Source organism: Corvus kubaryi, unplaced genomic scaffold (assembly GCF_017639235.1).
Source record: "Corvus kubaryi isolate FWS band 111438036 unplaced genomic scaffold, C.kubaryi_AGA036_p1.0 37127, whole genome shotgun sequence".
Lineage (NCBI taxonomy): Eukaryota > Metazoa > Chordata > Aves > Passeriformes > Corvidae > Corvus > Corvus kubaryi.
This window is the reverse complement of record NW_024581032.1, coordinates 1,002,461-1,020,472: the sequence shown is the minus strand read 5'-3', so window position 1 is coordinate 1,020,472 and position 18,012 is coordinate 1,002,461. Positions and strand designations below refer to the sequence as shown.

Genomic DNA, 18,012 nt, shown 5'->3' with positions numbered 1-18,012 from the left:
TCCCTTCCAACCAAAAACATACTACGATTGTATGATACAGTTTTGCTCTCAGATATTTAAAAATGAAAAGCCTTTGCAAGGAGGGACAAGGATATCCGTAACTGACAAGACGATGGTTAAACAGTCAAAATACCAGCAGAAGGCAAAGAAGCTCCGGGCTGGAATGACTCACAGGAGATTTTATATTGCCCCTTACGGAAGGTGACTTCTTCACCTCTTTATCTACAGGGTAACCACTGTAATTACAGTGGGTAAATAAGTTCCCATTTTTTCCATTTTGTCAAATCCTTGAACTAGTTCAACACTTTTGGAACTTAGCTGAGTACTCTCGACCCAGAATCTGCTTTACAGCAATAAATTAACTTCACACTGCAAATGTGCCCTTCCCTGTACAAGGCACCAGACACATACCAGTGAGTACCAACATAATGAAGTCACCACAAACCACTCCTGTTCTGTCAACTCATTGCTTTGAACCAAGATCAGCTTTCCTGAACAGAAAGCAGAAACTAATGCCAACAGACTTCTCTGGAAAAAGGAGGAGAGCAGGCAAAACAAATTGTCAAAAGCCATTGTAAGATCTAGTACAATTTCTGCTTAAAACGAATATGTCACTTGAGTAACAGCATTTGCATGAATTCTGTTCATCCAAAGGGAGTCAGGGTGCAAGAAGATACAGTCAGTAGACTCACCTCACTCTAAATCCACCACAGTTTCATATAAATCATTAGAAGTTTCATATAAATCATTAGAAGTTTCATATAAATCATTAGAAGTCTGTTTTCGCTGAAAGACCTCTTTCGTGCACTGGGCAAAGTTTACGCTTTGATAGCATGATTGTACAAAATAAAGGTAAAAACAGGATAACCAATTTAGCAATCCAAGTAACACACACAACTCAAATTCATGACCTTACACAGCTCTCAGATAAGTTTCCATTTGAAATGACAGGTGTAAAGGAAGATTTCAAGTGTTAAAAAAAACCCCAAGCTTATGGTCAAGAGATCAGTCAGATGCTTCAGAAAGCCCATACAATAAGGTTTTAATAAATCAAACATACCAGTTCATTCCTTGTAGATGTACATCTCAGCTTTTCTTCAATCTCCCTTCCTATTTTCTGAACAGTTACCTGAGTCTGTTTAATTGCACACTGAGCTCTGTGGAGCCTGCAAGGAGAAGTTACAGCTGTGATAAAGGTTCCCCACATGTGCAAACAGCTCAAAACCAGCAGCAGGAATGCAGACTCGGACTATCAGCTTCCATTTCAAAACATCAAATGAGGAAGCATAAAGAAGGCAGGTTTAGACTGGATATTGAGAAGAAAATCCTCCCTGTGAGGGTGGTGAGGCCTTAGCACAGGTTGCCCAGAGAAGCTGTGGCTGCCTCATCCCTGGAAGTGTTCAAGGCTCCATTGGACAGGACTTGGAGCAACCTGTTCTAGTGCAAGGTGCCCCTGCCCATGGCAGGGGGTTGGAACCGGATGAGCTTTAAGGTCCCAAAACCCCAAATCATTCTGTGATAACTTGCATAGTTTATGAAGAAAACCACCAAGTCTTTAAATTCAATCAAATATCAAAATCTCCTCTTCAATTTTTCAATTCAACCGATGCTGATCAGGCTGCAGGTGAGAGAGCATGCAATTACAGGTATCTCATTTGGTTAAATCACCATTAACATGAAAATAGATACACACAAGCATTGTTAACACAGGCCAGCTTTAGAAAAAGTGCAAGTATCCTTTAGCTAACACACAGCTACCCCAGCCAAGAACATGAAACATTCTTCACTATCTCCCACTATGCTATGGGCCCTTCTGTAGCAAAAATAGAGGTTTCTTAACTGAATCACGTTTGAAGCATGAAAAGATGATGATATGTTACTGATTGTTAGCACTGGCTTCAGGGTGAAGAGAGAAAACCAATTATTTGCCATATTTATTGGAAAAAAAAAAAAACAGGCAGAGAAAAAAGATGGCAGAACCAGGTCTAAGAGAGACATGAACATCTTTCTTAAAATTAACATGGAGTAGAAATTAATGTATTTATTAGAAAAAGAGAGGAGTTATACATGGAAACAAACAGTGCTAGTAATATTAATAAACAAGATCTTGTGATTTAGGACTTTTACATGTTGTAACTCTAAATGAATACATTTAAGTCACCAGATGCCTTTAGTTCCTTCATACGGTTGCTTCTCCTGAACACCAGTAATAGCATAATTTAAAACAAAAATCAAAGTGATTTCTTTAGAGTTTCTGAAATTGCTCATAGCACCAGCAGACACAGAGCTGGTCAGGGGCAGCTATACCCTACCCCATATCAAGCAACACATTTCTGCTGGCTGCTGAGGGGGTGGGAGGGGGCTAAGACTGCTGAGACCAAGAGTACTGCATCACCCATGGGCTTGGTCTAACACACCTAATGAAGAACTGAGATCTCCTGGAAACCCTGATCCTACTGGGAACTACTTCTTACACCTCCCACCTTCATGAATGCATCCTGAGGCTGTTGGCTATGGAACACATTGCTACGCAGGTCAAAGCCAAGGTTTCCTGACCATCCTGAACATCACTCAGAGCTCTGCTGTCACGTCATCCAACAGGATCTAAGTTTTCTACTTCCACTTTCCAACTTGTCTCTTTCTGAAAGTCTGGCATGTTTTCTTTCTACACATAAGAAAGCCAAGATAAAACTCTTAGGTAAAGAGTAATAACTGAGTGACATTTCCCCTTCCTCTTTATGTAATTTAACACTGGAAGAATATTCTCGATTTAGTCCATTAGGTGATTAAAAGAAAGTCTTGCAAGTTTTCACAACACTCCATTTAGGCAGCAAAACCTCCTGGAAGGTGATCTAGTCATTGAAAGAGTATTTACATAACGGAGAAATTGTTAGAAAGGTCATTTGCCATGTGAATTCCTCACAGTGATTTGATCAATACCCATTAACAATCTACAAACTGTGTAGTAACTAAGTTCTCCTACCCATGCCCAAAGGATAAGGAACAAACATCTACTGAGACTGACTTCTCTAAACAATACATACAATGGAATATTGATTCACCCAATTGAACAAGTATCTAAATACATATTCCTAACATATAAAAACTGCTATACAAAATAACTCAGCAATAAAATCTGGTTTTAATAAGAAATTGATTTCTTTTTAAGCCAAGCATCATCCCCTCATTTCTTGCACAGTTAAACTTTGCTGCCTTGATGCCAAATAGGGCCATTTACACTTCAAGACAGAAAAATGACTGATACTGGTTGACTCAATCCCAGTACATCCACTGTTGTTCTAAGAACTTTAAAATGGTAATGATCACATCCAAAGTTAAATCTTCCAAGATTTAAATTTTAGGGACTTCATGTCACAAAAGCAGCGACTATTAACAGAAATCTTTTTCTCAGCCAAAAAAAAAGTCCGCACGTGGAAATCTTTGGTCATCCAACAAGGGGAACACAAACTAAGCTATAAGAATGCCAACACGGAAATTTTGTCCATCACTTCTGCACAAGCAGACTTTGGTGGAAGCAATTATGATTGCACCAATGGAGATCAGCAAGCTGAGGCAATAAATCTGGATTAAAACTTATACAAAATGAACAGAGAGAAACTTCAACCCTAACTGATCACATCTTGTTTCCATTTCTAGGCTAAATGCAGGTCCAATGCTACAGCTTAATATCAGCACAAGCTGTGCTTTGAGCACAGTCCTGCTTGGTTTAGTAACTGCTAACAATGAGTTAACTGATGGTATCACCTATGTGCCATCAGCAAACGTGGGATTCTTCCTACATTGCTCAAGACTTTATTTTTTAATATATTTTACTAAAATTAGCACTTCCGTAGCACTTTAAAAGGTAGTTGAGGGCGTGAAGAGGCCACTGGCCTGCTACCAAATTTCCTCCAGCAACTGGGAAAGCCAAGCCAGTTACAGCAGAAAGTCCAGACTTTTTAAAGGGATAGTTTAGCCAACAGTGTTGTCATCCATTGTGTGCAGCAGCTCACAGCCACGGTCAGCCAGAAGCAGAGCAATTGGAACGTGAAGTGTGACAGATTTACTGCTGTTGCTTGGGGCCCTGAGAGCTGCTGTGCAGTTGTCCAACATCAGACTAGTTCCATGCTGCTGCCTGGGAAAGAACCGGAAAACAAAGCAGACATTAAAATTCCTGAGCATCCTAAGACTGACTGGAGGTGGAGATCCACAATGCTGCTGTTCTACTTCCATTCCCATAGCACCTGCTTTCTGAGATGGGGGAGATAAAGAAGACACAAAACACTCTCCCTTCCTTTGACAGTTCAGAAGACAGCTGGATACTTTAAAAGCATAATCCATGTATTATAAGCTAAGTCCAACAAAGCTGCATCCCTACTTGATCTACAAAGGCCCAGCACATAAAATTTCAACATCTCTCCTCTTCACTTTCTAGATCCCAGGTTCCTGAAATACAGGCTATTTAGGTTATTTCCTCAAGGCTTTTCAAGTCTGAATTCAAATTGGTTTCCCCAAAAACCACCACCCTCCCAAAAAAAAGGTCTACAACCTACTTTCTACCTTGGCTGTAAGATTTGAAACCATTCTAGCATACAGTGTTCCACCAATCAATCCAACTTTGGTACTGGCTTGGAGGGGGGTGGGGGGGAAAAGGTTACCAAGTTTTGGACTTCTTCATCGTTACAGGATTTCTTTGCCATAATGTTCTTGTCTTGTATGCAACACCAATCAGTCTTCCTTATTTCCCAGGACTGAACAGTGCAGCAGTCCAACGTGACTTTACAACTTGGGAATGTGCTGTAACAACAGATTCACTCTCTTCAAGCCTGCAGTGAGTCTTCAGGTTCAGCTGGAGCACTTTCCTTTAAGACACGCTGCAGTATTCTGGTCTCTCTTGCTCGTGCATTAGTCCAGTGATTTACTAGTTTGTATAGCAAATTCATTCCTGGCTGCAATCTCTAAAAAACTGAAAGCTGGAGTGTAGTGAGAGTTGTGCCTATTAAGTGTCTTGGTTTGAAAGACAGGTGTTTGTCAAGGAAGGCAGGAACCTCCCTTGGAATAGAAAAATGTGACCCCCTTCCCTCCAAATTATTATAACCTTAAAATTAAGGGGCTTTCAGGCAAAGATATGAGAAAAGGAATAATAGTTCTTTACTTTTACATATATATATATATAAAACAAGGCAAACAAACAACAATAACTATGCCAGCAACAACCAACAGAACCAGGAACCCAGTGCCAGCCTCTCTCGGCTGTCGGGCCCTTTCCCCTTCGGTGCAGTTCCGCTTACAGCCAGCAGGGGCGCTGTTGGCTCCCGGCCAGGCAGGGTGGGTGTGATGGTTCCCCGCGCCTGCAGGGGGCGCTGTGGTGCGAGCTCAGTTGCATGGTAATGGCAGGCAAGCTGGATGGCAAAAATGGACTGCAGCAGAAACCTCGGAGTGGTGGCTGGGATGGCAGCAGCAGGCACACCCCGCGGGGTGGCACACAAAATGTAACAGAAAACTCCAGTCTCAGCAGGAGCCACGGGGGTCAGTGGGACACGGGGTGCTGGGTTAGAGTGTAGCGAAAAAGCCCAAGGCAGCAGCAAAAAGCAGTGGAGCATGGCTGCTGCAGGCAGCTGAGGAGAAATGCTGTCCGGGAATAGGAAGAGGGTCGGGCTCCCAGGTTTTCCCCTGAATAGATGGTTAGGGTCCTTTCCAGTCAGATTGGGTGTTAATAAGTTCCCAGTTCAACAGCTGCTCTAATGAGCAAAGGCTCACGCACAGCAGGAGACTCAGTGGAAGGACAATGCTCCGTAGTGGCAGCAAACCCTCCAGGCTGTGACCGCAGACCACCTGGCTGTCCTGCCTCCAACCCCGAAAGTGAGAGAGAGAAGCCGAGCCTGGCCCCGAACCCCCCAGCCAAAATCTCACAGTATCTCTGCCCTTCCCAAGATGCCCCCTCAGCTACAATAGTACAACCTGCTGCCCTTCCCCTCCTCCTTGGCTACATCTTTTGTCTCTATTAAGTAGCAGTCATTATTGTCTCGTAGCAACACATGGGACAAAATTCTATGAGAGAAAGAAACAAAAGGAAAAATCTTAACCCCCAACATTAAGATAACATATGCTTATATTTACATTAATGAAAGAGTCTCAGCTTTATCAGACAGTTGATATATGATTTTGCAGTTCTACCATCCACTCCAAATATCTATTTTCTTCTATCAGACACATCTGGATTTTTCATGTACAGAACTTTTAGCCATAAATACATCAATTAATTATAGCAGTCACATACTGCAGCTCCTTCTCACAAGAGAATGCCTCTTGTCTTACTTGCCAGAACAACCTTTGTTTACAGCAAGACTACATTTAAACTGAGAATTACTACATGGGATTTAGAAAATAGAATGGAACACTTCTGGCAGTAAGTGACATGTAGGGTCCTGGAAGTAAAGTACCCAAACCTATTATTAAAGAAAAAAAAAAAATTAAAGACTTTCCTATTAAATTCAGAAACTGGAAGGCACACTACTTTATATCAGTCCACAAATTCAGATTCTGGAGAGTGCCAGCCAGCTATAACATTTTTTCCATAACCCCTTAAACCATGATTTGCTACATCTGCTTTCCCACAAGAAAAAAATTCCAATTTATAATCATATACTCCCTTTCCAATTTCTTCGGAAACCTATACCTACAATTTGTCAAAAGCAGATGTAGGGCAAGAAAAGACAGTAGGGAATAAGAAGAAATAAAATGCAAGTCTGACTTAGACATTTATGACATTAAGCCTCTACAAGACCCAATGCTGTAAGAAACTCACACAAGACAGTGCTGTTACAGCACAGATAATTTTCCATCATTCTTTCAAACAATTCTGAATCCTACATGTAAATCACTTACATGTAAGCATTACATATTTAAGACTCAAGTTTTAAAATAATCAAGTCCATGTGGATTTGAGGACTGCAACAGTGAATGCTTCGAGCTATTTGGAGACAAAGAAAACAAAAAAACACTTTTATTAAATGGGCAGCAGGGCAAGTTCCAGCCTCCAGTTCAAGGAATATTTAAGGAAGCTAGCTAGGTATAGATCACCTTCAATACTCACAGGGCATGAATGGAAGAGGAGAGCCTTAAAGTAAAACTCAGTCAATTTTTTTGAGAAATGAAGCGACAAAATGTGAGATTGTCTCTAGTTCTCTTATTCCAGTTCACAGATTTAACTCTAGTTAAATGGATGGATTAATGGGTTGATTTTTTTAATTCAAAAATCAATGTGGCCAATTACAGAGGAAGCTTCTTTTTGTTCTTTCTCAGTTTGTGATTACAGAAACCTTGCTGCCAGGGCACACAGAATCATATTCAAGACACTGTAGTTAGTAAAAAAGGTAAATTAGATGCAAATCAAATTTCCAAAGTGCATAAACATGTGAAGACAACTCTGCCAGGTGGACAGTATCACCAGCAGAATTCAAGAGCCTTTTCCTAACAAATCTTCATAGAAGTTTCAATTCTCACTCTGAGACAGTGAGCAAGCCTAAGACTGGGATTCACTAAACAACTGAAAAGAAAGATGCACAAATTCAGACTGAATGCGTTTAACGCCCCCCGCCAGAAAGAGACCACTTGCTCTCCACTTGATTGTGTTCTTCCACTCAAGGTCACACAACTGATAAAGTGCTTGTGACCGCAGAGTACAGGCTTACGCAGTGGAGGAAGAAGGAGGTGGAACACTAGCCAATATTAGGTGATTCATGTTTCAAAGCTTCATACTGCTGCACTTTCTCCTGGAAGCCACCCCCAAATTCAAATCTGAGTTTTCTTCCAAGAGAAGTGGAATTCTGCAGCTATAGTAGTCAAAACTCCCACTTGACAAGGATGGTCATAATGCTCTCAGGAGTGTTCTGCAGCTTCTCAGATTTCCATACATTCCCCACCCTTCCCTGCTTTAATTAGCAAATTTATTGGAGCGTTTTCCCCAGGGCAAGATCTTTAATCCCTTTTATTTGTTCTCAGTCAAAATGCTGCCTTGACTTTCCCTGTTGTGGTTGGATAGTTCTGAGGATTTTAGAGACATGATTGCATTCACCAAAATCTTTGCCCAGGCTGAAGAGAAAGCAACTCACAGCACCATTCTCATGGCCAAATCCATGACAAAGATGTAACAAAAATAAACAGTCCTGATGTTCACAAAATCTTCCTTCTTAGAAACTTTCAGATATCCATCAGTAAATTACTTAGACTCTCCTTCAGTGACACTTGGCTATTTAGACTAAAGATAAGGAAGACATTTTCTACAATGAGAATGGTGAAACACTGGCACAGGTTGCTTAAGATGGTAGTAGATGCCCCCTCCCTGGAAGTGTTCAAGGCCAGAGTGGATGGGGCTTGGAGCAACCTGGTCTGCCATGGAACTGGATGATCTTTAAAGGGTCCCTCTGAACCCAAACTATTCTATGATTCTACAACGTGCTGTTTTTCATTAATTTCATAGAGCCAGAAAAAGGAGCAGGACTGGGTTCTGACTTCTCAGTATTGCTTCATTGACACCATCTTTTACATATTGGCACAAATAAAGAGGCAGAATAAAGCTACTTTTGAAGTCCTGCAAAGCTTTGTGTAATTCCTCTCAGAAGTGCTTTGAAACCAAATTTGACCAAAAACTAGCAATATACCTATGCTAAAAATGTGCCACTGCAAGGGTGGTTTATACCATATGATATATTAGGAAAATTGAAGATCAGAGCAGCAGCAGACTACTAACCCAGCAGTTAACATACAAAAAAACACCTACTGTTCTTATGCTTCATGGACTGTTTCAACTTGCCATGACCCACGCCACTCTCTGCTACAGATTTTGGCAAAAGGCAGGCTTGTAAGTTGAGTGTTCTAATGACTGAATAGCCTCAGTTCCCATACAGCTCAGCACCACAGAGTAAAATGCCTGGGAATGTATTTGTCTGGAAGTCTGATGCCACTAATAAAAATCCCTAAGGAACCTGTCAAAACAGAGAAAAATCAGACCCCAGTTTTCATCTCCATCGCTGCTTCTCAGGAAGCCACCACAGCACAATTCCAACCCACAAAGTTTTCAGGCCAAGAAGGATGACACTTGTTAAACTGTTCATCCATTTCAGGACGGCTTAATTAAGCATACAGAGGCACTCTAGAGGTCTGATTCCAGCTCTTATTAATTCATCCTGGCCTTAGACCACCTGGATTTGCCTGTCCAAAGCCAAGGGGGGATGCCTGCCTGGTCCTGGCTGCTTATTGGGTACAAAGTGCTAAGTCTTCCAGGTGCAAATCTTCCTGTTTAGAAACATCAAACTTGGCCATCACAAAAAAAACCTCCCAATGCTTATCACTAGCAAAGGGATGTTTTAGCAGAGGAACTTTGTGATTCAAGAGCAGGTAAGAGGAATCCTACAACTTATTCCACAGTTAAGATGATGCATTTCCACATCTACTGGGAGAGGATGATGGCAGCAGCAGTATCAACACTGAAGTCCAAAAGTCTGCAATTTGATTGCTAGGATCTCATAGAAAAAGCTAGAGCAAGGCACTGCAAGAGCATTGGGTTATTTATTAGTGATCACCTTTCCTGACCCATTCACATTCTATAAAAGGATGGTATGTGACTGTTCCACCGCATGAACATCCCTAACTGTATTTAGAGAGGTTTTGGTCACAGCTATGACTTGGGACCCTTCTCTGAGTAAAGGATAGCAAAGGGAAAAGCTAGAAACAGGAGACTTAATTATCAGTGCATATTTTGAAATTTAACTAACTAGGTCTTATGTTGGGGAAGATGAAACAGGAAAGCCCTATAAATATGATTGCCTGACAAAAGACTTTGGGAATATGAAAACTACAGGCAACATCGAAATGAAAGCCACTTTTGAAATACCAAGTCTTAGTTACTGAACAACTGGAAAACAATGGTATGGCCGACTGAAGGTAATCCCCTCTTGATTGAACAATACCCTCTGCTTGCAGGCAGGTCCAAGGGTCAGAGCAGACCCTACTAGCTCAGCAGAAGGGGTCCAAAGAGTAGTTTTTAGAAGTTAAGATGTAACACTCTATGGTAATATAAGAACTCTTATAGGCTGTATGTAAATGCTATAGGATTTGTATCTTGTATTAGATTGGTTAGTGACAATTAGAATATTCAGTACAGGAGATGATTTATTGTATTGTAACCAGGACTTCACCACTCTCCATTCCATTCCATTCCATTCCATTCCATTCCATTCCTCTCTTACTCTTCGCACACTCTTACACTCTCTCTCTCTCTCTCTCTCCTTACTTACTCGCTTACTCTCTTGCTCTCTTGGGCCTGCTCAGAGCTGCCAGCTGCAGCTCTGAGCAGTGCCCCTATACCCACGCCCTTTGCAATAAACCGCATGTCCCAAGATCTGCCTATAGAGATCTCTCGTCTCCGTCCGTCTACGCCCGGTCCGACCGAACCCACCAGTAGTCCCTACAGTCTTTTCTGCCTGCCCTTATCTCTATGCAGCTACCAGCATGCCAAAAAGAATAGGGTAGCAAAAGCAACTCATTTCCATGTAGTCCCATCTAGTGCCTAGCTCCATTGGGTTCACTTCTTTCATGGAGATGAAGATGGAAATAGAGGAACTTCAGGGAAGTTCAAAAGGCAGTACAGCTTTGCATGGCTCGCCTCTGCATTTATCAGATGCTCTGCAACTCTCTGAAGTCAGATAGCCGGTGATGAGAGCATGTCTTCTTCCTGCTTTACCTCCTTTTAACCCCACTAAACAACTGGAAGCCTAAAGTTTGGAACTGCTACTTAAATCAATTATAGCAAAAAATCAATAAATCAATAGCAAAGTCTGGCTGAGCTCCTGTCAGACAGGACACTGATCAAGATGGACCGGTTTACAGAAGACAAGTCAATGTACCTGAGATACACCTTAGCACTGAGCAGCTTAAGCCCACGAGGCCCTTGTGCACTGCACTATTCCCTCCTCCGAGCTTATGAAAAACAGCTTCACTTTCAGCATAATTTCTATCTGCTAAAAATAGCTGCACAAAGGCAGTTACTACATTTGGCATACGCAATCTCAGTGACTCTAGTCTCAGAGAAACTACTCTGAGGAGCCACTAATAAGTTTTTAAGCTCCACGGCAGCCTACATTGACCATATATTTTGTCTTCATTTCTATTTTCAAAGATCAACTTCTTTTTATTCAATAAAACTGCTAATAAAGATGGAAGAGTTTAAATAAAAGCAAAATAACTATTTAAAAACATCTTTCCTAAAGTAAGCAGAGCTAAACAAAAAGCTGATTTTATATCATGTCAATATGTTTTAGCCTTGGGTCACTCAAAGGTGATTTTATGAATATCTCAGTTTCGGATCACAGACAAACACTACCAACATTTGTATTCTTAAATAATATCTCTTCAGTGACAAGACACCGCACTCTTCTTTAAATGAACACCTATATTACAGATGGCAAACCCTGAAGCAAAGCCTGTCACTTGAAGCATACCTCTGCCCCATTAACTAATACCAGAAATATTAAAATCAAATTCTGCCAGATTAGACACTAACAATATTAAGCAGCTACCTGGAGCTGGTCTTTTTACCCATCCCAGCACTCAAATTGTGACAGTATCAGATTTTGTTGTTGGTTTTGTTGTTAAAGAACACTTTTTTAAACAAAAACACAAGCAAAATGTTTTCAATCTGCACTAACTGGCTGGCTAAATACCATAAACACACCATGCCATCTGCTGAAGAACAGTTAAGCCACAGAGATGGCAGTTCTGAATAGAGTAATAAAAACTACAGGAAGTAAAACTTCAGTGGGGCAGACTTTCACTAGTTCTTAGAGCACTTTTTGTCTCCAGGCAGAATATGGGAGGATTTCAGGCATTCACACATTTAGAGGCACAGGCCAATTGCTCTCTAAGTGTCACAGCAACACAAAAAGCTGTTGCAGAATACACTATAATTCTTGTATTTAGAAATTGAAGTAGAATTTTAATACATAGCATTTTAAGCCCTTTCTTTAGTGATATCTCATCTTCCCAACACCACTTAATAATAGGTATCTATTTTTCAAAGCTTTAAGAAAAGGAAGGATAGAAAACCAAGAGAACACTAAATATAAACCTATTCTCATTAGTGCTGCAAACGTGCTGGGAACTTGATTATTGAGACATGTCCAGAACATGACCTCAGATGAATCTGGCCCATCCCAAGTGCTGTGTGAAAGGTAAAACATGTTACTTTATAACTATTACTACCAGCAACATAATGTTTAGAAAGTCTTTAAATGATCTCTTTTCCAGAAATATGACAAGGGACAAAACCCTCAAAATTTGAGCTATCCAGTTGATGTGGTGAATTTTTGTTTGTTAGCCCTTTTAAAGCAAATGGCTGGAAGAACATCCGTCACTTCCACATGGCACAAACAACTTACAAGCGGCATCATGTTTGCCTGAAGATCTTTTCCCTGTCCCAGAACAAAGAAAGTCATGAGCTGCAAGAGGTGCTGAGACCTCCTTTGTGTAAAGAGGAGTTGCCTGAATGTTTAACCTTTTCCTCCTGCTTAATTAACTTGTAAATCCATGTAATTCAGCATCTGAACACACAAGCAATATTTTAATCCGCTGCACAAAAAATTTCTACTGTTCACACACTCTCATTCCCAATTAATTTTTTTAATCAACATAATTTGAGCCAAGCATACACTTTCCATTAAGGTCTATTCACAAGCTTCAGAATTTTATCTATTCACTTCTGAGGATAAAAACTACATCACTTCTTTTGATGTAGTTTTGAAACAGAGATCAACCACAGAAGTTCTCATAGCGCAGTCAAGAGTTAGGGGATGAGCTAGAACCAGTTCTCTCCATTTTGGCTATCAGTGGCTTTGCCACATCTGGCAGCACAGTACCACCACAACAACTGGGACTCAGATCCCACTGTCACCAGGGTTTGCTTCCTTTTGTAGAAGTTTAAATAAAGCCAGTACAAGCTGTTCTTCATATTCATATTTATTGTGAAAATATTAGGAAACCACATGTGCAGCTTATGAATTTTTGCTACACACAAATATCATGAGAAACTCTTCAAAACATGGCATTTATGTGACCAGATGCAAATCTTTATGGTGTGGACACCTCAATATTCTCTTTACAGCCAATGGACAGAAGAAGGAAGACAGAAACTCATTTCTTCCCAAAGTACATTCTGTCTAATGAATCACAACTCAAATTATGCCCATCTCTCTCTTCTGTTCAAAGAGGAACACACTCATATGAACTATCTTTGGAAGGAGTTCATGGGCTGGTTATTCAAGCATGGACTCCTGGAGGAGGTGGCAAACCAAATTACTTGGTAGGAGACAAAGGACACATGATGTCATATATGAAATGGAGTGTTGGCCTTTGCATATTAAGTGTTTTCAACTTTTAATTGTTAATTGTTTAATTATTGTTTATTCAAATTACCCATCAACCCAGTTGAGAGCTATTAAGTTCCAAAGTTATTCCCCTGATTAGTTGGTTCAAGAGCGTTTTACATAATTCCTCGTTAAAAATCCTTTGTTAATATTAAGTTCCGTAAGTTTGTTCCCCTCTTTAGTCCCTAAAAATTGTAAAAACCCACAATGTCTTAATTCCTGTATGTGTCCAAGTTAATTACCCTGTTTTTAAGAGTTCTCTGAAATATTTATAACCCAATTTTAGACCTTTTACCAAGTGTTCTTAACCTTTCTAAGTTTTAAGTGAGTTTTGAGCTTTGCCAAGAAGGAGACCTTCTAACTGACAGGGAGTTATTTTTAGAGCCTGGCCATTGGTCGGCAGCTCAGCACCATGGCAACCTGGAATTTTAATGAGGACTTTTCCCGCCCTTGGAGCCGATGACATCTTTCCCTTAGACAGCAGCGAGCCATTGGCAGACTGAGATTACCTCACCTCAAGACACCACCAATCATCCAGGACCATGGAGGCTGGACAGCGGACGGTCATGGGCAGGACCCAGACTTTGTAAAACTGCTGGCCACCAGCTCGGAGGGGCCATTTTCACCTCAGATTAGCTGCTGGTGAAGCCTGGTGGTAGGAGCACAGGCCTCTACCTCTTTCAAAGAGGCAATTTAACCATTCAGACTTTGGGGTAGCTGAAGTCTCCACAGCATTGTAAGGTCTCTGCCTTGGGACTTCTGAGCCGGTTCAGCCAACAAGGTCTCTAATCACTGCAGACCCGGTTTTTGGGTTTTTTTGGCTTTATAATTATTTTGTACTTGGAATTTTTTTTTCTGATTGTTCTTTTAATAAATTGTTCTTAATTATTTTAATTAAGAACCAAGAGTTGTCTCATTCCTCACACGTGACAAAAAGGGACAAGAGATTATTTTAAAACAAACACCAGGCTTTTCAGCTTGATATCAAAGGTAAGCAGCAGTATAGAAAATTCACCTGTAAAAAAGCAGAGTTAATGTGAGAGGGAATAGAAAGGATTCTAAACTACACAAGAGGACTCTGCCTTAGTTCCTGACAAACTTTCCCAGCTACAATGAAATCAGACAAAAATGACACCTAGGTAGAGTCACAAATTACAAGTTTTAACTTCTGCTGGAACTACACAATGCAATGTAACCCCCTTGATATGGCATGCAGAATCCACTGAAATACAATCAGCAGCAGGCCTGGTTCTGAGGCCTGGAAAACACTGTTCTTTTGGGACAAAATAAAAAAGGAGGATGTCTCAGCTCAGAGACAGAGCTTATCAGAAACTAAACCCAACAGCATGCTTAGGCACTGTGAGAGACTGAGCCTGGACTCTTCCATCCCCCCAAACTGAGAGAAGCTCCAGTAGTCAGGGTTCAAAACAGCACTGGTAGGCACTCAGCAAAATGAATTTTATCACAGCTGACATCTTCATTTCTTGTAAGCTTGAGGAAAACCAGTCAGGCATGTTCAGAAGAAGGATTACAGATCAATCACACAGGGCTAGACAGGGGTCCAGCTGGTCAAGTTAATGACCAGTTAGTAGAATAGTGAGGTTTTTTTCTGGAACGTGCTTCATACTACATAGATGTGCACACAAAATGTGAAAAACACTCATGAATAAAGTATTCAGGGTATACTTAATGTTAGTTAGTACAAGAGCTCTCTTCTAATGGACTGTGCCAGAATGTAATCAGAACTTTCTAACACCCCCCCGGTTGTTTCCCACTAAAAGCACGGAAAACAAACATTTAGAAAGTAGCCTTCAGTTTAAATATGCTTTACAGGCTCAAGAAACAGCACACTCAAATTTTAAGAGAGCTTAAATACGGAAATCTGAATAGGCAACCTAAGTTAACTTTTCCTCTCTTCAGACAGGCAACACTGACACCTACTGTCAACACGATCAAATGGATTTAACTTGTACAACTGATACAAAAAGTCAAATGTATTTTTACATAGACTTTTGACAGCATATTAAACATCTCCTACTCAAGGGTTTCCTTCATAGCACATCTACTGCCTTTATTGCAGACCTGAAGTTATTAACCTGTCTTGTAAAATGCAATTTATACAAAGATTCCTCAAGACCAACCTACTGACAGTGGTGGACAACAATTATACTTTTTCATAACTAATATTTTCTAGTAACTAATATTCTGCTTTAATATCATCATTAAAGCAGATCTGAAAAAGGACATCTTGCTTAACTGAATACTAACACTTCATGTTTTTTATCACCACAGACATTTAAGTAGCCACCCAAAAGCAAAAAACCACAGTACCTTTCTTAGACCACATCTGTGTTGGAATAACTGGGTCTCGACATATGTTCTCTTGTATTTAAACAAATTTTATTGCTGTTGAGAACAGAGAAGGGGCTTTCCACAGAAACTTTCCAACAAAGAAGCTCCATGATTTTGACATTCACAAGGCATGTCCATGGGCCAGCTCCACAGCCAGTCCTAGTTCGGAGCACTCAAGAATCCACATGTAAGAAGCCCAGTGACATCCACAGAACACACATACACCACACCCCAGCTCCTCACTATGCAAGTAAATTGGCAAAACCTTGGTATCTTCTTTGCACATTCCACACCAGAATGTTGAGGTTTTTTAATATTTGGAAAGATCCCTTCCACGCACACACACACACACACTAGAAAAGTTACAATAGCTTTTACAAAATATTATCAAAAACCTTACCTAAGCAAAGAGAAGACATCATAAGAGTTACGAACACAGTTCTGATCCACCTGGAGAAGACTGTTCTTCAGAGTATCTGAGTGATCCTTAAGACAAGGAAGAATTATTATTTAAAAAATAATTTTAAAAAATCCATCTTGACTAAGAGCGTGCACTTTTAGTAGAATAAATGATCTTGCATTTAGTGTATTTTAAATCTGTCTTTATACATGTTTTATCTATGGTAAGTAGAAACAATACCACTTACCTATAAAAGGTATAAAAGACCTATCAGTTTATCTGTGTTCTAGACACACAGTGTGTTTTCTTGAACTTTAATCCATAACTGAATTTTATGAACAGAAACACTTGAAAACTGCAACTGACAGCACTGCCATTCTTCAGCTTCAGACCTGAGAGCCCAATCAGTCACGTGCCAGAGAATTACATGACCACGAGATAAAGCTCTATCCTTTATCCATGCTGTAACACATTAAAAGATCAAAGTAATCTTAGTTTTGAGAAACGTGAACAAGTTTCTGGAAGTTACAAAGTAAGAATAACACAAAGTTGTTCTTTTAAGAGACCAAAGTGTCCATTCCGCACAAGAGGGATCAAAAGAGAAACAGACGAACACCGATGCCTTATGATTCAAATGCCATATATTGAGCTTTTCCATATCAGGCACAGTCACACAAATTCCTAGAAAAGCCACAAACTCGGAAGTGTTCCTTTACATGATAAAGTAAATTTTAAGCAGGTCAAGCCACCCAGCAGCACTGTCAGAAAGATTATGGATTGCAGGAAAAAAGGCACTTATTTTAGTGTATAAAGCAGCCCGCCTGGTACCTGTGATCAGCCAGCTTTGCAACAGATAGAGATGGATTCTGAGTACCACAATCCCTGCCTACAGATTCTTTCTTGCCCCAACAGGAGTCTGTCTCCATATAGATGATGTTGAAATTCAGAGCTAAACATCAACATCTCCTGACACAACTGTGTTAACCATAGGCCATACAGCAGACATTCCTTTCCACCAAAAATATGGTTCCACCTAAATAATCCTGAGTTCTACATGCTATGTAGCACATCACACTGCTACAGGGACACCATCCCAGCAGCTCTCTCAGCTCCTCATTTCCATTCCCAAGATACTGGATGCTAAATTCTGAAATCCAGACAGCCTTCCATAAAAAAATACCAAAATAAAAACATCTTAATGTCTGAAAGAACTAGGATGGTGGAAAACTGAAAATGCACAAGGTACCAGCATCATCATGCCCTGTCTCTGGAAATGTTCAAGGCCAGGTAGGATGGGGCTTAGAGCAACCTGATCTAGTGGAAGGTATCCCTGCCCATGGCAGGGGGGTAAAACTAGATGAGCTCTAAGGTCCCTTCCAACCCAAACCATTCTAGGATTTAACAGCATGAAGTTGATGGTGTTTCAACAAACACTGCCTTCAGAAAGCAAAGTGCAACATTTTTCAGAGAAAAAGAAGACTGACCTAGAATAACTGGTTTTAGAAGTGAAAGAATTTGCAGCAGCAATCTGTTTCAGCCTTTTCTTTTTCCCCTGTGCTACAGTGTTGAAAGGAATTTTCCAAAGAGTCAGGCACCAAGTGGTGTATGCAAACTGTTCTACCCTGAGGAAATTTATAGAACATGTAATGTAAGGGTTTCAGACTTAGCTGTTAGGAAGTTTACCCTCCAAAAGAGCACTATGTCATTTTCTCTGCCATGTTTACTAGATATAGGCACATATACTTGTAAACACACAAAAAGGCTTTGCTTGTGCAGAGTGGCCAGGATCTAGCTGCTAAAAAATACTTAAAGAACATGCATATGTGGGGAAAGACTCTA

At 40.5% G+C, this 18,012-nt stretch overlaps 1 protein-coding gene across 7 annotated transcripts in view; it reads right to left on the bottom strand.

Moving 5' to 3' along the window:
- UVRAG (UV radiation resistance associated) overlaps nucleotides 1–18,012 on the bottom strand; it is a 99,228-nt gene that overhangs the window by 58,546 nt on the left and 22,670 nt on the right. For all 7 annotated transcript variants that reach the window (XM_042021205.1, XM_042021206.1, XM_042021199.1 and 4 more), the window contains 2 exons: nucleotides 16,174–16,259; nucleotides 1,061–1,166 (listed from right to left, as the gene is read on the bottom strand). In XM_042021205.1, coding sequence (XP_041877139.1) covers nucleotides 1,061–1,166; nucleotides 16,174–16,259 — 192 coding nt within the window. The remainder of the gene's footprint in view (nucleotides 1–1,060; nucleotides 1,167–16,173; nucleotides 16,260–18,012) is intronic.